We start from the raw sequence: 23,996 nt of genomic DNA, 5'->3' as shown, positions 1-23,996 counted from the left end.
CAATTTCAACATAATAAGCCTATAGAATAGCTACTTATTAATGCATAAAATAACCTTTTTAACTAGTCGCGCATCACGCGGGGTAAAATATCTAGTATATATATATAAGTATTATATTGGTATGTTTTTTGCTTTATTATATTAGTTCACTATTTTTGTTAACAATTTGTGATTGATTATCATTTAATTAACATTGATCTTTTTATATGGTTTTAAAACAATCGACAAAATCTTATAATTTATATTTTTGACACTCTGTAACTAATATATTCATCCAAAAAAAGTAGTTATAAAATTCCGCTACAACGCGCGGGTACTATGCTCGTGTCAAATAAGTAGTTTAGGCCCTTAAAAATTTACAGTTCACTTTTTTATTTTCAATTTTTTTAATTCAAATTGATCATTAGATCATTAGATAAATTATTAAGATACGCATTTAATATTCAGTCACAACTCACAAGTGAAAAACATGGAATTGATAAATATTCAAAAAGTAAAAATTGAATTTATAAATGCGTTCTATCATTAGATAAATTATCCGATTCATAAATCATATGGTAATCAACATGAATATCGATATCCCAAAATCCTATAATTTAAACCGGGGCTACGTGATCAAGCTATGACCAGTCACTATAACCAGTCGCTATATATTGGAAAAGTTAATTTGTACATTTTGATCATGCACGTTATAATAAGTGATGTTTTGGTACATGTATAGGACATTGATTGAATATTTGCCTATTTGATACTATGTATTATATGAATAAATTTAGATGAACAAGCCTCTAATAAGATCATATGCTTTAAAACATACATAAATACATTTTTATAAACATACTGTAATCATATTAACATGTCAACTGTATAACTGCAAATTGAGAATATATAGTTCTTGTTGTTAGTACTATATATTAAGACTTTTCATTCATACATGACCAATTATCCGATTCATAAATTATATGGTAATCAACATGAATATCGATATCCCAACGTCCCATAATTTAAACCGGGCCTAGGTGAGCAAGCTATGACCCGTCGTTATATATAGGAAAAGTTAGTTTGTACATTTTGATCATGCTCTCATAATAAGTGATGTTTTGCTACATATATAGGACATTGATAGGATATTTGCCTATTTGGTACTGTGTACGTACTAGCTAGACATGGACCATCTAGCTATTTCATGTGTAAATAATAAGTTTTTTAAGAATATTAGAATTACGCTTCACTATCAAGTTTTTATTAAAAGAAAAATAAAGGGGAAAATTGGATAAAGGAAGAAATATTAGAAAAATACATTTAAAAAACTCATTCTTGAGTTTGAAAGGAAAGTAAAAAAGAAAAAAATCATAACTTCAAGCACCACCTTCAACCAGTAACCACCACCAACAACCACCCCTACCACCTGCACCCACCCCCTGCAACCACCCCCGCCACCTGCAACCACCTACCACCACGCAACCACCACCTGCAACCACCCTTTCCACGCAACCACCACCTGAAACCCGCTTTCCACCACCTGCACTTTCTTTTCCCTCCAAATCATGCCAAATATGGTCTGAAAGTTTTGAGATGAAAAAACCCTAAGTTTTCCTTCCCTACACTTTTTTTTCTTTTGTTAGAAAAACTCAAGAATGCAAAAAGGTGAAATTGCTTATCTTTTCATTTCTTTTCTTTACCAAAAAAAACTCAAGAATACAACCTTAATATAAGGGTGTAAATAATGCTGAAACATAGGAGATTATTACATGACGTAATAAGCCACTTAATTAAGTGGTTTAAATCTAATATAAGATACAAATTGATACATTTTTGATAATTTAACAGATCATACAAATCTTAAACTTAAAAGTTCAGACGTATAGGACATGTGGAGAATTTCCAAATCACTAAACGCGTTCTAATGATCATTAGATAAAAGAAAATAGAATGAGCAGTCACCATAACCTATACAACCAACAAACATATCCACTTTGTACTACATAAGAAAAAGTCATAATAATAAAAGTATAAAGGGAGCCAACTAAAATGAAAATCCTTTATATAAAAGGCCTAACAAATGGGCCTGACTAAACCCATCCCAGTTCGGGCCTTAAGCCTGTAACCCATAACACATTTTCCAAACCCTAAATATATAATATATATAAAACCTAATCTATAACATTTTCATCTTTCTGTATATATCTCATCAAAGACACAAGCAGCAGCTGTGGTCAGTGTTTTTCATCATCTCTAAAAACACACACACACACACACACTAATCTGCAATCATGGCGTCTCAACTAAGCAAAAAACGAAAGGTATTACTTTTGTCAAAATCAATCCATGAATCTTACAAGTTTCATGGATTTTTTTTTTTTCATAAAAATGATTATAGATCTTGCTTTTGTATATAAAGTGTATGTATTTCTATGTGTCAGTTTGTAGCAGACGGCGTGTTTTTTGCCGAATTGAATGAGGTGCTAACCAGAGAGCTAGCGGAAGACGGCTACTCCGGCGTGGAAGTTAGGGTTACGCCGATGCGTACTGAAATCATCATCAGAGCTACTCGTACTCAAAACGTTCTAGGTATACTTTTATTCTTATTGTGTGTGTGTGTGTGTATGTATATGTTTGATTATTTATAATTAGTTAGTTAGTTTGTATATGAGAAAATGAACAATAGTTTGATGGGTATGTATGTTTTTGTATTGAAATATTGATGTTAAAATTAAGTGTTTATTATGAAAATGAATATCTTAGATGTATCTTATAAGTAGTTGCGTTAAGGTTAATTTATTTTTTCAAATGATATCTTTGGCTGTGACTTTCTGTTCATTTTAAACAAGGTAAATGGACCTAGAAGTCTCTAATTGTGGCTGTTTTTACCATGAATGGTTGTGTGATTGTTTAAGTTTCTGAATTTGAAAATAACCGTGAATTTAGTTAAAACATGATGGATATCTTTGAAGGATTCCAGAAGATTATAATTGTAATTTACCCGGGTGTTATTATATTTTTTGTTGGAAGAAGGTTACATACATAAAACATTTTTCTCATAAGCTGTTTTTATTATATCGTTGGTGCTTAAACCTATTAGGCTCTATGTTTTTGCTGGAGTTAGTTAATATACATGGTTATCGTATTACAAAATGTAGAAATGTTACTTTAAAACTGAAAAATCTGTTAGATTTGTTCTTTTTAACTAAACGAAAGACCTAGAATGAAAGGTTACATTTGGCTGTCAACAAAGTTATCAGCTTTAACATGATTGTAGCTAGCTTCTGTTTTGTAATTGTTTGTGTAGTGTTTTTTTTTTAGTTTCAGTATGTTGTCATTAGATGTTTATAACACCATGGTTTTTTGCATACTGGACTTTGTCTTTTCAGGTGAGAAGGGAAGGAGGATAAGAGAGCTAACTTCTCTTGTTCAGAAGCGATTTAAGTTCCCTGAAAACAGTGTTGAGCTTTATGCTGAGAGAGTGAACAACAGGGGGCTTTGTGCCATTGCCCAGGCTGAGTCTTTGCGTTACAAGCTTCTTGGAGGGCTTGCTGTCCGCAGGTTTGTAGATACCCTATTTTACTCGTTTTTTTTGGAGGGCTTGATGTGCATAGTATAGTCCAGATTAGTTTTTATACGATTTACTAAAACTGATTTTATAATCAATGATTTTTAGAGCTTGCTATGGTGTTCTGAGATTTGTTATGGAGAATGGAGCCAAGGGGTGTGAGGTATGTTTATAGATGCTTATGTATTGCATGTTAGTACATGAGGCTGGTACTTTTCTCAGCACCGACCATCTTTTTCAGGTGATTGTTAGCGGAAAGCTTAGAGCTCAGCGTGCCAAATCAATGAAGTTCAAGGATGGGTACATGGTTTCATCTGGTCAACCTGTCAAGGAGTACATCGACTATGCTGTGAGACACGTGCTTCTTAGACAGGTGATTCATGGTTTCTTTCTATTTGTTTTCACTACAGCTAGACACTAAGTCCCATTTACTTGTGAACGCGTGGATTGAAATTTTTTTTTACCCGAATGGGGTAGAAAGAAGACATTTAATAGTTTATTGAAACTGATTTCACAGTTTATTACTTTTTTGACACAATCACACAATGACAATTTTTTGATTAAATTGGTTTCTTTGACAATTGTTTGATTAAACTGGTTTCTTAGTTTATTAATTACTTTACACCAGTATGTGACATTGTGTAATCTATGTACAGGGCGTTCTTGGTATTAAGGTTAAGATTATGCTCGATTGGGATCCTTCTGGCAAACTCGGACCCAAAACTCCTTTGCCCGACAATGTTGTTATTCACATGCCCAAGGACGATGTCGCTACATTTCCACCAAAGGAGGTAGAAGAATATATGCCACCAATCGTTGCTGATGAGCCTTTGCCTGCGGCTGTTTAAGGCTCTCTGAAAAAGAAAGATTAGATATCTTTGTGATGTTTAGACTTGGAAGTTTTGGATGATAAATCTTATGTGATCTGTTAAGTACCGGTTTTTAAACTGATTTTTAAGTTTATGTTAATGGTTGACAGTTATTTCTGAACACTTGCATTATTACAAGAATAGAATGTTTTGTGCTTTATTCATGATCGTGCTTTATTCATGAGCGTTCTTGTGTGGCAGTTGTACGCTTTGGCAATTGAGCCTGTCTAAAACTGATTGAGGCTCTGTCATGATCTAAACTATATCTTTTTCAAAAAGAGACTGTCATGTTTAATGTTTATTATTAAACGAAATCTAGGAAATTTTGAAACCAAATACTATGTATAACTTCGAATTTATATAGGCCCTAAGCTCCCTGCTCGGGTTAAAGTCATCGAGTTTAAAAAGTGAAAATTAGGTTTTTCCTTTGAGAAAGGTTCGTTGTAACCGGGTATACCGTATATGTAACGGTATCTGTACATATTTCCTCGCCATTGCTAAGATGTTTAGTATGTTTGAACATGCATGTTCCAGAAGAGTGGAAGATAGTGGACCTCTTGGCTCTTGCAATGTTTTACCATCTTATTTTTTTAACAGAATAGGAGAGCATCTCCACCATCTAAAGGTTTTTGCTCAAATGGGATTTAATCGAATTCCCGCTTCTTGAGTAAAACCTAGATGTTTCATCCGCTGATCCGAGAACCATTAATCTGAAAAATGTTTTAACTAATCTAGTTTCTTCTCCTAAACAGATGTTATTGCCAGTTCGGTGATTTGATTGCCACTTTTGCAAAAGGGCAACCCTAGGCCCATAAGCCTAATACTCGTAAAAATTATAAATACTCGGTAAAAGGTAGAATTACATTTACTCTGTGTGGTTTTTTATTTTCTAAAACGGCGCCAATATCATTGTTTCTCTTTAATCAACACTCTCTCTTTTGTCTCCGGTAAGTAGACGTACTCTTGTATAACTTATTTAATCAATGTTGAACTCACAGTCCGTTTTCATGTTATATGTATGGATCATGAACGAGACTTTAATAAAAGAATGAGAAATCAAACACATATCGATCATTAATTGGTTCATTTATATTTGTAAACTTTTGTTATAAATGAATTGGTTATGTGGACACGTAAGTTTTTTAGTCGTCTGTTTTCTTGTGAATTCTTGTTAATTGGTTAGAACTTAAGACTCCCTTACCTGATGTTGGGGTAATTTACATTCCCAAGGATGACTTTCCGTCACCGCTCCCCAAAGAAGTGAAGGAGGAATAGGGATGCCACCGTTTGTGGTTAATTGTGTGCTGATCGATAAGCCTTTGCCTTCGGCTAGCCAATGCCCATAACATGTTCAAGGCGAAGTCAAAAACAAGATTAAAAGATGAAGCTATCCTAAAGACATGCCACATGCCAATGGTTATGACAAATAAATTTCGTTATGTTGTGTTCTGGTTTCATCAAATTGTTTGTTTTTCTTGGGCTCATTGAATTCATCAAGTTTATTATTTTTATGATTGAATCGTTTGTGACGAATTTACAAGAATATATTTAGTGATACAAAGAAAACATAGTATTAATTTCAAGTTAAACACATTTATGGAGGAATGATCTTTTCTTTTGCATTTATGCAAATGACAACATTCTCCAATGATACGATGATTGCGTATAATTGAACGATGCTCATAAAAATTTAATTTAGTGCCCAAGGAGTCAAGGACATGCATGCGAAAAAGTCACGCTTGTTAATTTCAGGGGCGGTACCAGCCAAACGGGGGCAAAAGGGCCAGTGGTCAATGATCACCTCAAAATTTAAATTTTGTCATATATTTTTATATTTTTTTTTATATCTTATAGATTTTTAATATTTTGCTTCATTTTGTATTTGTTTTTATAAATTTTTCAATTTTGCTTCTTCTGTGATATTTTTTTTATGTAGCGTAAGTGGTTATTGTAATAGTGAAAGACTTGTTCAACAAAGAATACTTGATAGGCGACATCGACAACAATTGGCAAGTGGCTACATTGCCTCTGCCTAACCAACAAGTTGTGGCATATGGCATTGGCAATTAATATCGACTTGATGGTGCCGATTGAATTAAGCGTTGGGGCGTGTTGGGTTGTGTGTTTTGAACTTTTTTTTTATATGTATATGGATATGTATGACAATGCCGATGAAGATTTTACCACCATCTACAATTTGGCATATGTTGGTATGTTTTGACAAGGCCATATGACATTCATTGATTGGTTCTTGCAATATCAACATGGCATATTGACAAATACTCCTTTTACCCTAACGTGTTTTCTTTTTAACATTTAGTCGAGTAATATCAGCATCATAATTAAAAAAAATTTTCATACACATAGTATATTACTCCCAAATATGAAATAGTAAGCTTTCAATTTTCTCTCAATTTCCAGTTTTACACTTTGCGAGTGATTTTCTTTTTTGTATCTTTCGAATCTAAGAAGAACAAATGATATTTTTATATTGCAGAAAGTAATTTTTTAAGATTATTGATAGCAAAAGTCAAAAGTACTTAAGAATTGTTGCTACTTTTAAAGGTAAATATAGTTTTTAGTTTTTATGAACTCTTTTATAATCATAAAAAGATTAATGTTTAATGATTTCTTTATTTTTTTTGCTAAAGTGTTGACAAAATTTGACATCGATAAGGATTGGATGGTGACATGCGTATGGAGTATCAAATAAAATGGTGGGATTTCCTTGGAAAGTCATTGGAATAAGTGAAATTTAAAGATGGTTCAATAACCTTTTGCGAGACTCTGTTGATGCTCGTGACGATCTAATTAAAACTTATTAGTATAATCCTTATCCTCATCCTTATTATTTTATGCATTTTTTAAAAATGTGTAAAATTTTTTAAGTTGTTTGCACTTGAAAATGTGTACAAATAGTCTACATTTAAAAAAGTTTCACATTTAATAGTGTGAAGAAAAATGTTTACACAATAATAAGTGTGTTCAATATCTTAATACATATACTAAAATATTATATATTTGATAATTTTGAGTTATAAATTTGGAATTTAATAAATTTTCCTAAAAATCTTCATGATATCCTAACTATTTGACAAATGTCATCCACTGGTTCTCTTTATTAATTTCATTAATCTATTTTGACGAAAGTCACAATCTTATTATTATGTAGTATAGAATTATAATTATAGTATCAAACTATAATACTTTTTAATTTTGCGACCCGTATTTACTCCGTCTTAGTTCACGTAACGGCTTTTAAGAGTATGAGAGTCACTTAAGGAGTCACTTCGTAAGACTATTCATATAACCATTTCATCATACTCGGACATTGTTCGGGTCTTTTTATTTAAAAAAAATCGGGCCCGTAAAACCACATATGGGCGTCCATTTAACCGAGTTTTTTTTTTCCAAATTGGTGTAGTAGAAAAACTTATTTACCAAATTGGTATGGTTTTAAAAATATTTACCATTTTAGTATAAAACCTAATTAAACATTATATTTATAATATATAAAGACAAGAAAAATGATTAGTTATCATCTGTTTTTTCCATTATCATGTTTCTGTATTGAGTGGACAATGATAATGATAAAGTTAATCTCTAAATCTAACATAAGACGTTAAATATGATGATGGGTTGATGACACATAAACTTAAAATATAACAGAAAAATCAAATCAAATTTATGGATTTTCATCTTAAGCATATTAACTCGTCTTTCGTTTATTTAATGCCATATAAGGATGAATTTAAATAGTAAATGTACTTGCTAAGCAGAGTACTTCTACTACAAAGTGATGAAAAAATCTGAGCATGCAGAAAGAATTAAAGTTTGTTTGCTTATATTGAGCAGATTCAAGATGAAAATCAAGAAAAAAAATTCCATATAAATATATAGAGAAAAATAATTAACTTGTAATAACAATACATACCAAGAATCAAAACTATAACAGTTTAGGGAAGTTAGTTTAAAAATACTTTTTACTTGATTAAAAATGATAGTGCTCGTTCAATGTTGTGATATATTAGTACTTTGATCTGATGATGTTTCAATATACCCTATATTTGAAATCATATGTGGAATATGAGGAATTTTATTAAGTTTTAAATATTAAATTGAAAAAAAGGAACGTAAATGTTATCTAAAAAGAAAACATAGGTCAACAAAGTGATCCAATGATCACAATTTATTTTTATTTTTCATCCAAAGGTTGTAACTTTTTTAGAAATAAATTTTAGTGGTTGTTAATAGTTATTGAAATATATAATGTTTAATTAAGTTTTATACTAAAATGATAAATATTTTCAAAACATACCAATTTAGTAAATAAGTTTTTCCATTACACCTATTTGGAAAATACTCATTTTAACCATCTTAATATATACTATAAGACAGTTGAACTAATGACCAATTAACCAATCACATCGTTCGATTTCATCAAATTGACTTTTGATGATGTCATCATTTAGATAAATTACAAATTAAAAATTCTAATAATCATTATCCAAATATATTATTATATTAATATCTATATTAATTTATAGAAAAAGTCTCATTAATTTACGCTTTTTGTTTTCCATCAATAATTTACACTTTTTATCCCTGGATACTTAATTTATATTTATTTTTAGTCATCAACTTGAGAGAATTTTTTAAAATTTACAATCATTTAATTAAATAAAAAAATTTAATATATGAAATATTTTCTACAAAAAAAATATTTATTTGAAAACCTAATGACTTATTAACAAATATTAGAAGAGTCCTAATTGTTATCAAAAAATATAAAAACAATTCTAATTATTATCATATTATTATTGAACAAGTGATTGAAAATAAACATATGCGTGTTATGAATGTGCATCATGATTAAATACATATACTTGAATGTCAAGTTCGGGATCACGAATATGTTTATATTTTAATTCTTAATTATTTTTTATAATAATATCATATTATGAGTACATCTGTTTCAAAATATATTATAATGGAGAAATTATTATATATAACATGTGTCTTGTGAAATGACTATGACAAACAATTACATCAATATGTCTAGGCTAATAATGACAGTGAGAAACCTATGATTATTGTACTACAACTTACAAAATATAACACTTAAAACCGTGTTTTTTTAAAATTATAAGCTTTTATGACTTAAATGTATGAAGATCTAATATTGTTAATATCGTAAATTCCGTGTCCACGACACGGATCTAAAATTTAGTTAACGACTATATAAAAAAAGGAAAGAAGAAAAAAAGAAATTAATTAAATTAGTACTCCTCGTAATATTTTGCGTCTAAATAATTCAATCCGGCGCCCTAGCAGCTCATCGTCTCTCCGATCTCTCTTTCTGTTAGTCTTCTCGTCAATTTCCGTCTGTCTCCGCCGGTAAGTATATATATCTATATACACATAGAAACATTACATGTATACATACATCCCCTTTGTATCTATCTATCTATCTATCTATCTATCTATCTATCTATCTATCTATCTATCTATCTATCTATCTATCTATCTTCCTTTATTCAGTTTCCACTCTATATAATTTTCTTTAAACAAGAAACACAGATTTAGGGTTTTTCAAATTTATCTGCAATTTTTTAGATTTTTGTATAATTTGAGTTTTGTTATAAAGTTAGTAACTTTGTGATGATGACCCTTTTGATCCCCAATTTTACACTGCAATTACTATTAAAGAATTAATCTTTCAATTAATGTTAACTTGAAACTTTCTGTTAATTTATTATATTTATAATTTTGTTTATGGGCTACTCAAGTACTTTGTGAAGGATTGTGTAATATTGTTTTTTTAGTGAGATACAAACATATAAAATTGAGATTGTACCATTTTTGTGGTTTTAGTGATCTTTTTTTTTAATAAAGTTTTTTTAGTATTTGGATTTTGTAAGTGTAGTGATTCTGCTTCGAATGTAAATGATGTAAGTTTATTGTAGTGCCAATAAAAATGTGATCTTTAGATACTGAAATTTTAATAGAATCGCCAGGAGTTAAAACCCAGGTCCAGTTTACATGCTTTTTGAACAAAAAAGGAATTTTCTTGAAGCTTGATTACTACTGTGATTAAGATATGGTATTCCCTTTTGAGAAATATCGTTGTTTACTACATTAAGATAAATGATTTTGTTAGAGTCTCTGATACTTAGGAAAGCAAGGATTGAAAGCTTTATTTATGGAAACTATCACCAGTTGTAACGTTCTTTCATATTAAAACGTCAAAATAAGATCATAGTTAAACTGAATTAGCTTGTAGTGTCACTTTTCAAGTAAAATTGTGACCTTAATCTTAGTAGATGAGGTCAAAATAGGCTCATTAGCGATCAGCCAAACAACTATACATTGACAAGTCTGGAAGGCTGAAAATGGATTGTAATCTAGTCATATTCATACACGTCCGAACTGAAAATTCTGTAGATAACCCGACACTCAAATTTAAAAGATGTTGAAATTCGAGGTTCTGATTTGATTTGTTGTGTAATGTGCGGATCTGATAGACAGATATTCTTCAAATCAGAAATCATAACTTGGAACCAAAAAGAATACAATGTTCTTATTTTACATTTTAAAGAGATAATAAAGACGATCAAAGGGATGAACTATTGAAAATAATACATTCATCAGTCATCTTTCATAGTGTATACCGGAGATGGCAGATGAATCATCTCCATGATATTAATTTTAGATAAGATGATTAAAAAACTGACAACCTAAAAGTATACGGAAAGTACATTCATTTTCTTGATTGTGGTAGCAATACAAGTAAAATATCTCTATTTGACCTGGTGATATTAATCTCAGATAAGATGATAAAAAAAACTGACAACCCAAAAGTATACGGAAAGTACATACATCTCCTTGATTGTAGTAGCAATACTAAGTAAAATATTTCTATTTACCTGGCTGTGTGTTTGTATGTCTTGGGTATTTTGTTCAAGTATTGGTTATATAAGTAGCGGGATTTTTCTTGAAGAGCAATCAGCTGGTTTTTTACATGCTTATGTACAGTATAGTCTTATCATATGTATGATTTTTCTTAAGTTGAAGTACAAAACCTGGAATTAAATATTCAATATCTTGCTATTTACATTTTTTATTTTCTGTAGTGCTTGATGCTGGTTATATAGTTTGGGATATTTGTGAGATAGGAGAACAATGTCAAACTATTCGGCAAAGGGAGCCTCTGCCAATGGATCCGTGTATGTCTGTAATTTGCCTCCTGGAACTGATGAAGATATGTTAGCTGAGTTCTTTGGCACAATTGGCTTGCTAAAGGTATGGGTTCTAAAAAGGTATTTCTTTACCTGCATGTTAATTTGTACTTTGTATTTTCAAATTTTTTTTTTTTTTTTTTTTTTTGAGCTTGATCAGTCTTTATGTTTCTACTGTATAGAAAGATAAAAGAACAGGCCGGCCAAAGATATGGTTATATCGGGACAAGGTAACAGATGAGCCCAAGGGAGATGCTACGGTGACATATGAGGATCCATATGCTGCACAAGCTGCTGTAGAATGGTTCAACAATAAGGACTTTCATGGAACTATAATTGAAGTTCTGATGGCAGAATCTAAAAATTCACATAGTATGGTTGCACCACTTGTTGAACCAAGTTTGGTTAGTGATGTGGTACCAGATGAAAGTACCTGGGACATAAGCGAAGGTGGTGGCCGAGGTAGAGGTCGTGGGGATGCTTCTGGAAATCCTCCACCAAAAGCATGGCAACAAGATGGTGACTGGATGTGCCCGAATACAAGGTCTGTGATATGACATTGGTGAGCAGCTTCATTCTGGCTATTGTTTAATTATTGGTGAAATATTGCACTTTGCAGTAAGTTATGTTTCATAAGTATTATGTTAATTTCTATTTTTGTACCAGTTGTACGAATGTAAACTTCGCATTTCGTGGTGTATGCAACCGTTGTGGAAGTGGGAGACCTGCTGGTGCATCTGGTGGAGGAGCAGGGGGTGGTGGTCGAGGCAGGGGTCGTGGTGGCCCTGATTCGGGAGGCGGTCGTGGAGGAGTTGGGGGTCCTACGGGACTTTTTGGTCCCAATGATTGGTCTTGCCCAATGTAAGTACATAACAACCAGAGCATTGTTTTGATTATATCTGCGCACTAGTTATTATTTCACATGCTTGTTTTCAAAAAAAGGGTGAAATTTATCAAGTGTCTAATGAGTCTGATAATGTAAGCATGTAATATCATCTATATGTTCATTTAAAAAACTTCTAATGCTTATATTATTTTTGCAGGTGTGCTAACATTAACTGGGCAAAGCGCTTAAAATGCAACATCTGCAACACCAATAAACCCGGTGTTAGTGAAGGGGGTGTAAGGTATTCTATATGAACTCAAACATTCTGTTTTTTGCATCTTACTGGTAAAAGCACGATGCTGATTAGAGGTGACAATTTCGGCCTAACTACGTTTAAAAGGTCTGATTTGGGCTGTGTTCATACCAAGCAGACTATTACAATTTAAAAAGTTTAGCTAAAAGTGGTTGGAGATCACTGAAGGTCTATATTAATGCAAAAGAAAATCAGATTATTGCTAGATCTATATTATTGCGGTAATAATGTAGTTTTTTGTTTTGCACATTCATTATTCTTTAAAAAAAAAAGTATAAATTGTACAAAAATTGTTAGCGATTAACCGTCAACCCACCCCGACCTGTCCTCTTCAACCTTGTCCTGTTACCCAACCTGCATATCTTTCCACCTCAATTCATAGCTTCACATCTTCTATTAAGTTTGGTTACAGTCTACCTTGTTCATACAAATTTGAAACCAATTTTAATGTTTCTGCAACAAAATTATAAAAGGATTATACTCATAAATGTTGATTAGATCCATACTGGAAACTCCCTTATAATAAATAATGCGTCGTATGAAATGTGAATTGAACCTATATGATCATATTTACTCTGTCTTGTGTAGAGGAGGACGTGCTGGTGGGTACAAAGAACTTGATGAAGAAGAGTTAGAGGAAACAAAGCGACGTAGGCGGGAAGCTGAACAAGTAAGACAAACAAAAATATTATGATTACGAAGATACTATTATAGTTATTTTTTTCTATATATATTTTTCTTCATATTTTTCATATGAAAGCCTTTACCATACAATTACAGGATGATGGTGAGATGTATGATGAATTTGGAAACCTCAAGAAAAAGTTTCGTGTAAAACAACAGCAAGCTGAAGTTGGCCAGGTGTTACCTGGGACTGGGCGTGCAGGCTGGGAGGTTGAGGATCTAGGTATGCTCTATTGTTGATTTGTTGTGACTTATGAATATATATACTGTGAGTTATTTGTCAAACTTAAAGAAAACATATTTGTGTTTCAGTCTTCAAACTAACTGTATGTATCAATACTAACATGTATTCTTGGTTGAAACATTTTATAAAGTAGGTCCATCAGTCCATGTAGGCCTGGGTAGTTGGTATATTTTTTCCCCAGTGATTACTAGATCATTATATGATAGAAATTTATAAGGGAAGTCACTCGAAGCTTCATATATTTTCTTCAAAACCCCAATCGTCTCTCCGCTATGCAATGATAGTTTGGTTTGAAAATTTATAGAATTGAAATCTGGAAAGAAAATAAAGGAAAACAAACAAATATTTATAGAAAAAGGTATGAAACATGTACAGCCGTGTAGGAATGTGAAGGGGCTTGTGGGGGGATTTCGTGCCTTTCGTATGAGTCATGACTCATCTATTTCAATCATTTGAGTAATGGGTCATGTTGGATCAATCATTGACAGGTCTAGGTCCATATATTGTTGGAATCAATCACTTCTAAGATCCCCTTGTTGGATTTTTCGTTCATTTAGTCCATTGATAATAATAGTTGAGATATAATCTCCTGGCATTAAATTTGACGATCTAGATGGGAGAATATTGTTTGATTCAGTAATTTAAAGCATAATTTATAAAATATAAATACTAAATCCTGGTGGTTTGACTAAGTTGTTACTCAAGCTATGCTTTAGCTAGTGATATGAATGTACGCAGTTGTCACTTTTTTGTATGACAAGGGCATCCCATAAGTTATGATAAGCATTTAAGTCGAATTAAGTCATGAACTTTTGAAGCAACTGGTGTATTGTAGCTTGCGCTACCTTTAATATGCTTTGACGTCACATTTTTATTTAATTGCAATACTGCATACGCATCAGAGTTTGATAATCAAAGGATTGTTGGGTTGTAGATAGAATACTAACTTGTGCTATAAGTTTGACCCCTGGATTCAGAAAATTATATTTAAGCTCTAGTGCTAACTTTGGCATGTTTGAGTATCTACCTTTAAGGTGATTATTTCATATTTTATCGTTCAACATTCCACACACTTCAGTTCTTTGTTATCTGTTCTTTTTGCTTGTCTTTTGCTTTCAGAGAACTTGATACGTTAGTAATTATTTAACGCTGTTGTCTTTGTGTGCAAATGCTTTGTGTTGCAGGATTAAGTGAAAGAGAGAAAAGAGAAAGAAGCAGAGACAGAGGAAGGGATGAAAGAGAGAGTAGCAAGAACAGAGAACGTGAAGACAGAGGTAGGCGTAGGAGCAGAAGCAGAAGTCGTGACAGGGATAGGGGTCGTGAAAGGGACAGGGATAGGGATTACAATTACGACAGAGACAGAGAATATGGCCGGGAAAGAGGTGAGCGTGATCGTCATAGGTATCATCATTAATTAATCCAAGTTGTGTTTCATAGATTTTTGGGACAATGGTTCCCTTAAGGTTTCTGGGTTAGGCACTGTGAAGTACTTGTATTCTGTCATTCTTCTTTGGACAAACTCTTTATTGAATCTGTTATGTTGATTATATTTGACAAACACTTATGACTTGAATCGTTTTGATTATTGGATGGAATGTTTGTTATCCCAGTTATAATTCTAGCACCATCTGGTCATAAAACATGACCATGAGGTATTTGGGATCTGGGGGTATTATTTATCTATTAGATAATGTTTAGATGGTCAAGATGATCTTTCTCTAAATCTTCAAGCGTGACAGATTTTCTAGCACATCATTTGGTACCAATAGCTACATGTTATAAAGTTGGGCTAAATCTAGCTGCTTTTTTTTTTGCTTCTTCATGGATTGTAAAACGTTATACTATTTTTAAAAAAATTTAAGACGTTATCTATTTTATATCTTTCACTGTAAGCTATTTTTCTTATTGATGAATAAGTTGAATTAATATTAGAATTGGTGTTTCCGTGTGACAATATTTTTTTTATATAATCAAATCATTCTTAAAAGTTATTGTTTATGCATGTAACAATGCTCGAGGCCTCGAGTCAAGCATTATAAGGAGATTGCTAATGAAATCTTGTAAAAGTTAATTATTTGGAGGCTATCGTTCATTAATAAAGTTTTAAATCAAACTGTCTTTTATTAATATAGATTGTACAACTAATGACCTACTAGTTATGTTGTTCGGTAATTGTAACTTTTCACAACTAGAATATACCTTTGTAAGTTTTATTTCAGTCACGTATTTGTTCTTTGTAATTGTAACTTTTCACAACTAGCACTTTGCTAGTTGTCATTTCAATATAAATTCTTCCTATCCAAAACGAGTTGTATTTTTATTATAAAATTTAAGACTTGAATTTTTAATATAAAAATATAACTTTTTACAATTAGCAACATAGTTTAAATCAGTAATAAATACTTTGGTATTTGAAGAAAAATATTATGGGTTCAATCCTCATCTCATTCAAATGTCGAAGGCCTTTTTTGTTTATCATTTAGGTAGAAGAATAGAAGCAACCACTATAAAGGTTAAGGTCCGTCTACATTTAACCTTCTTCACACAGTCAAGGTATCGAGATCAATTTTTTTATAAAAAAAATAATAATAATAAAAAAAATCCTTCAAATCTTGTAAGAGCTTCCCGACATGTTAGTTGATATGATTTTAGACTTTCGTATTCATTGAATTTGGACGGTTTAGAAAGTCCACAAAGAGTCTCATTTATTTATCATACATATACATATACATATATCACATTGTTGGTCGGCTTATAACTTAACTTTGTCTTGAGGAAAAGCTACAACAATATTTTTAGTGTCTTTAACAGTTTAACTACTGTTATTATGAAAAATTCTTGCTCAGAATTATGTATAAACTCTACACTTTTGAATTGTTTTCCTATAGTTGCAGTCGAACACTCAAACTTATTAGTGTACATTATTCAGGGCCAATCTATAATTTCTTTCTTTTGTTGTATACACACAAAAATACTAAACTAATAATGTTATATAAAAAAATAACATTATGTGTTACAATATGATATTTTCAGATGAAAATTTTGCTAAGATATTTAATAAATAACATGTACAAAATTTAAACTCACACATTGTGAGGATATAAATTTGTGACCACTCCATAACAAACATTTCTCGAACAAACTTTTATAAACACATCTGATATGTGAAATGGTCCAATCATCAAAGATGGAGAAAAAAATAGAAAGATTACATAAACTTAATTTAATTGGTAAAAATTATGTATGTAAAATGGTTGTAAACTCATAATTACTCATAAATATTATGGAACAAAATTTAAAGTATTATTATCTAAGGATAAATTACAGATTTATTTGTAAGATTAAGAGTAAGATATCGTATTATTATCTCATTTTGTTTATGGTTCTTTTAATTGATGATTAGTTTAGGTTCGTGATTGCGAATTAATTTTCTGGAATATTCATTATTGAACCAATGATTGGCCATTTCAATTGCTACCACATCCCTTGTATAATTTATAATATCGTATTCTCATTCATTTGGTGTCCGATATTCTTATTTGTTTAAAGGGTACGAGAAGGGTACCCGCATTGCGACAATGATGGAGGTGATCGATGATGGGGTGGTGATGTAATGGCGGCGGCGGCGGCGACGGTGATGATGATGGGGTGATCTACCTGACGGGCTCCGCTCTCGGATTTAAAAATTCGTCGAAAGTATATCGAATGACCGCTCTAATGAAAGAACATGAAATTTTAAGAACACCCATGTAATTTTTATAATTTATTGATGTACGGTTTTTGAGATAAAAGATTTTGAATGAATTAAAAGGATAAAATGATTTATGGAGGAGAGAAAAGAAAAATGATTGGTTGAGATTTGAAGAGAGATGAAATGTATTATAGTTATTTTAGGTAAATATAAAATAAATGAAAGAGACATTTTGGGGAAATATTTAAAATCAATATTAAATATTTAGAGAAAATCTGTTTTATAATATAGTATAGATATATACGATGATTATTATTTAATTATAATAATAATTTTTTTTTGATAAGAATAGTTGAAATAGTGAGAAATAAAACTAGATTAATGACAATGAGTGTGTTATAGTATGCCAATTGAAAGTTTGTAGGCAAAAGATTATACTGGAAGTAGCCCAACTCCATTTCTCTTGGCCTTATCAAGCAAAAACAATTTTGGTCAAATCTTTTATTAAATTAAGAAAACACAACTTAATAATAATAACGAAACTTTTTCATGTATGTAAACAAGTTATGATCACAATGAACATCCTAACCGACAAAATTTTTGAAACTTTCGGATACAATTATACATTTGGCCATAAAATGGACTAATTAAATAAACCTTGAAAATTGTAAGTTGTTAAATATGTTCATGCAATCATGCTATGCAACTCTACTAAACTATTATAACTAAAAAGTAATGATTATTTCGAATTTAACCATTAATTATATATATATTATATAACACTAGGAATTGTTATTTACACGGTACACATGTTGTTATGTATTTATTTACCTATATATATATAACAAGGTCCTAAATTCTTTTATGAAGAAACAAAGACCATTAGATGAGTTCAAACTTTTAATCACAACCCTTAAATCTAAATAATTGTAACATTACCAAATTTATTATTATGTAAACACAACATTAGTCCTTCTACTTTATATATTTAGACAAAGTATAACCTTTTGTAATTAAATATATTAATATTTAATAATGAGAAATATATATATATGATATCTCCATCGTATTTGTATCATATTCAAAGTTTTACAATATTATTTAACAAACAATAAGATGTTAATATTTTATTACTAAATCATTATATTGGAGATTTATTTACTCATTCCGTAAAACAATCAAGATTCAATTGGTAATTTTTAATAGATTAATAGCAATTTGGTTATGCCCTATTTAAATATTATAGAAGAAAATAATAAATTAATCTTTTTTTTTATCACTATAAAACATGTAAAATAAAACTATTTATCAATTATAGTTTTTATAAAACATATACAGGTTCAACCCGAGCATTGTAATTAAAACTTTAAAACCAAAAAATATAAAAGAATGTAAATTTTGTTGTCAATATATTATAACTTGATATGAAGATAGTGAATCGACTAACACAATGATACGTAAAATAAGAGTAACGAAGTATAAAAAGACATTTTATAATACTATATAAAAAAATTAAAAATTCTTTTGTTTCAAATAAAAGATTAGGAATTTTAAATAAGTGTGAGGTTTTTTTTTTGTCAAATATGATATCATAAATGAAAGGAAAACTTTTTAAAAAAGTGTGTGATCTTGACACATAATAATCTTTCTAAAAAAACTTTTAAAAAACATTCCTTCTTTATTATATATAAAGATAAAAGAAATTAATAATTTAATCTTTTTTATCACTATAAACATGTAAAATAAAACTGTTTATCAATTATAGTTTTTATAAAACATATAGCCTGAACTTTTATAATAAGAAAAGGGTAATTGGATGAGAACAACAATGTCTTAAATTCTTTTATAGAAAAACAAGGACCGTTAATTTAAACTTTTAGTTATAACCCTTAAATCTAAGTAATAGTATTATTAGGAAAATAAATATCGAAAAAACACGACATTAGTCCTTTTATTTTATATATTTAAACAAAATGTAACCTTATATATATTAAATAATTCATCTAACATATAAAATCTTAATGAAAATATGCGTATTTTTTGTTTATTTCTGTAAAATCTAATAGTATAATTAAAATTTCTTTTTTTAATAACATAATATTTTATCAATCTAATGTTAATAAATAAGTTAATATTATAAGTAACGTATTAAGCTTTTTCCACTAAGTTCTTTTTTTTAACTTATTGACAAAACTAATTTGTGACTTATAAAATTATCCAATTAAATATTTTGTATTAATTTATTAAAAAAATTAATAATTTATGACTTACAAAAATACCAAGTTAATGAAATCATACGAATAAGTGGTTAATTACAGCCATTAGATCAATAAGGGTTTTGCATATTGTATGTTGACAACTTGATAAACGTGTCCAAATCATGTCACCGACCAACTAAAAACTTACATGTAACAACTCATATTAGTCGGCACGTATACGATGTGACATGATTTAATGAATTTACCTCCTGTTAACATACAATGTCCAAAAACTTTCGTTAATTTCTACAGTAAATGTTTTTCATAATTAATTACATTATGGGATAGTTTTCTCTTAAACAAATTATAACCTTAGTTATTTAAATAATATATATATATATATATATATATATAGAAAGTTACTTACTAAGCGAAACATCTGTGACATAGAGTTATGAGTTTATATCAAAGTCAATACTCTAACTCTCTAAAACGGTGTTTGAGATCACCTTTAAGAGTGACTATCTATTTTTACGTTTGTAAAACTGAGATAATCTTAAAACGTGTTTGGATGAAAAGTAGATTATTAGCTAAAACACAGGTTTTGATACTCATGTACGTACGTACCTTTTTAAAAACGCATTTTTGTGCATAATCCGTTTTGAAACGCAACACCAAACATTTGTACTATTAGTTTATCTTAAAATTTTATCGTAAATACGATAGTTGTAAATGAAAATTTTATTTGTAAATTAGCTATGTTAGAGTAACAAAAATTTTACAATATATAGGTGCATAGGTGGCATGTGAGGTGGTCAATTATATTTATAAATGGAAACAAGAAAGAGAATACATATAAATAATTTAATTGGTGGAAATTGTGTTTGTAAAGATTTATTTTTAAACAATAGTGTTTTAAATAACGGTTTATACCGGCCGATATTTTGTACTGTTTTTCACTATTCATTACTGTCGATATTTCATGTATTGCAAAACCGATCTTTTCGTTTTTCATTTGTTTTTGAACTTTTTAAATTTATTTATAATATTTTAATGTTATTTTTTTGTTGTTTAGGAACTTTAAAACTTATATTTAATGAAATACCAATTTAGTTTTATTTTTGAATGAATTGTAATTGTGTTTGGATTATTTTCGTTGAATTATAACAAATTGTGTAGCATTTTTACAAAATAAATAAATTAAAATTAACCCTACCGGTAATACTGTAATTAGGTACCTCACCGGTATGACTAAAATACCGATATTTAAAACATCGGTAAAAAAAAATTATACATCTAGGATTACTCTCTGTAAATTAACCTATTTTAACATGATAATAATTACTCTTTGTCAATTAACCAGTTTTAACATGATAATAATTAAGTTATCATCTTTACAATAACCATTGGGTAATAGCCCAGTGGCCACTTTTCAGGAAAGGTCATGGGTTCAAGTCTTGTCAAAGACAAACTTGAGATAATCAGGAAATTATTAAGTGATTGAGAATCACCTAGACACTAGCCTGTATGGGGAATTAGTGGGTACCAAATGATACATGAGATCAGGCAGTTTCCATCCAATTACCTTTTTTGTCGTCTTTTCAATCATAATACTAATTAACTCATTTCCAACATTTTTTTTATCCATATTTATTACAATATCATGAAACGATAACATGTTTTTAATCACATATATCTACTTGCATATTACGCGGAAAAATAATCTAGTTTTCTTTAAATGAACCTATAAAAAGAACTAAATGATAACCAAAAGCTTTTTGTTTTATTTTCTTTTAGTTCGATGCTCGAAAAGGAAAAACAAACAAAAAGTTTGGTTCATTTTTTGGTTTATAGTTGATTACTAAAACCAAAAATGATGGCAATAACTTTTTTCTTATGTTAATTTTACATATAAGTTAGTTAATGATTTTAGTTTTATTTATTTTTGTGATGTATTATAAAGTTAAATTTAGATTTTTCCTCATAATGGATTAATAATTACTTCTATTGTTTATAATAAATATTTGAAAAAAGACATTTAAGTAAGTAAATTTGAAGAATATTTTGAATTTTTTTTAAAGAACTTTAAACAAACCTTATTCTAAAAAAGTTAACTAAATTTTTAAAAAAAGCAGTGAGGTATGGTTTTGAGTGGTAGATACACTCGTTTCAAACTTGCATGGTAAGTTTTTATATATATATATATATATATATATATATTGAACGACATTTAATTTTATTCAAACTTTTAATGCTTAAAAATCAAGACTCTTAAAAAACCTTCAATTTATCCATCCTTATAAGTGTGAGAAATGAGACTTTTTAAAGTAGAGCGTGATATGAGTGATGAGTTGCTATCAAAAATATTCCGCCGTAAATTGGAGTATGAGTGAGAAATAAATGAGATGTCACAAGAGATTGATTAGATGAAAAAAATAAAAACGAACAAAGAGATGAGATGAAAACATACTAATAGATTTTGAGTCAAAGTAACTACAGTTCATCAAATTACGGAATCTTAATGCTCATGCGGTTGCTCTTATATATTCTAACATGAGCTAGGCCCCACAATTTCACATGTAAAAATCCAACGTAATTGTGTAGCCCGTGGTGGTGATGTGGCAATCGTACATGAACATATATATACATGCATACACTCCAGCCAAATCATATACTGTTAAAAGGGTGCCTCAACTTGGAAATAATTATTAATCATTTCGACATTTAGTAATTAACACCAATCACATGTTCAAGTCACACTGGAGGCCTAAAAGTCTAAATTAAACTCGATCTTGGCCGGAATAAATAAATTATATCATATCCCAACTTATTCAATTTACTTTCATGTTTATTTTTTGAATTTATAAAGTCTAACATTTATAACTTTGACTTTAAATAATTTTATTTGTATAAAATAATATTTGATAAAAGTTATATAAATTAATTGTGTTTTAGAAGTGTATTTTAATGGTATAACTTTTATCGAGTTTTATATAACATAAAATATATTTGAGGTCAAAATACTTTAAAAATAAAGACTTTATATATTCAAAGTAGCACACTTCTAATGAGACCGAAAAAGTAAATATTTATTTCTGTAACATTACATGTCATTTTCCTTCACATTAAATAAAGACCGTAAAAACGATATAGTACAATTTACTTACTCTATATATGTTATGTTATTATTTGTCTTGACTTATATAGACAGTATATATGTGACTAAATTAAATTTAATAATGATAAATGTGAACAACAGTACTAAAGATAGTTTTTTGTCTCTTGTATATATGTATGGGGCTAAAGCTACGAAAAGACTTGACCTCCAGGGAACCCGTTTGTTCCACTCATCCGTGCAGTGTGTCTTATCTTTGAAAAATGTTTGCTACACTTGAATCTAATTTCACTGATCCACTAACTTGATAACTTCTAATTAATTTATAAAATTAAGATTATATACCTAAATAATATATAGAAGGAGAGCTAGCTAGCTTATGGGGTGATATATATAGATTGGGTTTTTATTTTTTCTTCATAAAATAGACCCCACTGGAAGGAAAGTTTGATGCTAGATTATATATGGAAGCAATGGATGGTGACTAGTGATGGATTGTTGTGGGGTTTGGTCTTTAAGAGAAGACGAATGTTAAGTTAAGATAGTAAAGAATGAACAAAACTGCATGTTTTTTGGGTTGGCAGGCACAAACAAAAATCAAGGCCAGACAAATATGTTATTTTGATCAAAAAGACTAACATACCCTTTTTAAATAATTGAATATGGTCACACACACAAAATAAATAAATCTAAAGTGAAAAACTTAATATATATATATACCTTTGTAGCTAGGTTAATATATGTATATATATACTGTAACTAAAAAGTTCCAATCTATTGCTTTAGATCTTTTTAAGGTAGCTATAAATACGAAGTGACTTAAAGTAAAACTTTTGTTTTCATTCGGGCCCAATGCTGAAATCCACTGCAACTGAACTAAAGTTCTGCATCTTTTAGTTACTTTGGTAGTTAAATGAACTGTCCCAATTACTAACAAAAACTAAAGCTCTTTGCTAAACGAAGCCCTAGCTAGTTAAGGACTTTCGTTAAGTTGCATTAATTAGTTGTACACTTACCATAAAATTTAGGGAATGAGCTTTTAATATGAAAATGTATAATCTTTTTATGCACCTTAAGTGAAGCCTTAGGAGCTTTGTTTCGTATTTTCTAAAACTAAAAACAATATAATTGGTAACCTAACACAAATCTAAGTTTGTATAACTTAATTAGTTAAGTCGAGTATCCGGCTTAACTCAACACATTATTCAAGGAGAATATTTTAAACACTTTCTTTTTTAAACACCGAGTATCCGGCTAACTTTTTACTA

General features: G+C 29.9%; 2 protein-coding genes across 3 annotated transcripts; both read left to right on the top strand.

The window, feature by feature from the left end:
- Positions 1-2,192: 2,192 nt before the first annotated feature.
- LOC122579104 (40S ribosomal protein S3-1-like) lies at positions 2,193-4,583 on the top strand. The gene is made up of 6 exons (XM_043751204.1): positions 2,193-2,303; positions 2,424-2,571; positions 3,372-3,543; positions 3,659-3,713; positions 3,792-3,923; positions 4,207-4,583. The coding sequence occupies exons 1-6, from the start codon at positions 2,274-2,276 to the stop codon at positions 4,396-4,398; spliced, it is 729 nt and encodes a 242-aa protein (XP_043607139.1). The 5' UTR covers positions 2,193-2,273; the 3' UTR covers positions 4,399-4,583.
- Positions 4,584-9,711: 5,128 nt separating this feature from the next.
- Positions 9,712-15,328, top strand: LOC122578447 (transcription initiation factor TFIID subunit 15). Of its 2 annotated transcripts, XM_043750415.1 has the most exons (8): positions 9,712-9,816; positions 11,553-11,721; positions 11,840-12,201; positions 12,324-12,518; positions 12,701-12,784; positions 13,385-13,466; positions 13,577-13,703; positions 14,909-15,328. In XM_043750415.1, exons 2-8 carry the CDS (start codon positions 11,602-11,604, stop codon positions 15,136-15,138), a joined length of 1,200 nt encoding a protein of 399 aa, XP_043606350.1. In that variant the 5' UTR covers positions 9,712-9,816; positions 11,553-11,601; the 3' UTR covers positions 15,139-15,328. The 2 variants fall into 2 exon arrangements, with proteins under 2 accessions (XP_043606350.1, XP_043606351.1); XM_043750416.1 differs by lacking the exon at positions 9,712-9,816 and having other exon boundaries at positions 11,657-11,738.
- Positions 15,329-23,996: the final 8,668 nt, after the last annotated feature.

The sequence above is a fragment of the Erigeron canadensis genome, chromosome 8 (genome assembly GCF_010389155.1).
Source record: "Erigeron canadensis isolate Cc75 chromosome 8, C_canadensis_v1, whole genome shotgun sequence".
In the NCBI taxonomy this organism is placed as follows: domain Eukaryota; kingdom Viridiplantae; phylum Streptophyta; class Magnoliopsida; order Asterales; family Asteraceae; genus Erigeron; species Erigeron canadensis.
Note: the sequence above shows the minus strand (reverse complement) of the source record. Positions and strands in the feature narration are given on the sequence as shown.

Excerpts from the sequence above, each read along its gene's own strand:
- LOC122579104 (XM_043751204.1), top strand. The coding sequence starts at position 2,274 with ATGGCGTCTCAACTAAGCAAAAAACGAAAG. Across the intron at positions 2,304-2,423 it reads AACTAAGCAAAAAACGAAAG|TTTGTAGCAGACGGCGTGTT; the intron begins GTATTACTTTTG and ends TCTATGTGTCAG. Across the intron at positions 3,714-3,791 it reads ATGGAGCCAAGGGGTGTGAG|GTGATTGTTAGCGGAAAGCT; the intron begins GTATGTTTATAG and ends CATCTTTTTCAG.
- LOC122578447 (XM_043750415.1), top strand. The coding sequence starts at position 11,602 with ATGTCAAACTATTCGGCAAAGGGAGCCTCTGCCAATGGATCCGTGTAT. Across the intron at positions 12,202-12,323 it reads TGGATGTGCCCGAATACAAG|TTGTACGAATGTAAACTTCG; the intron begins GTCTGTGATATG and ends TTTTTGTACCAG. Across the intron at positions 12,785-13,384 it reads GTTAGTGAAGGGGGTGTAAG|AGGAGGACGTGCTGGTGGGT; the intron begins GTATTCTATATG and ends TGTCTTGTGTAG.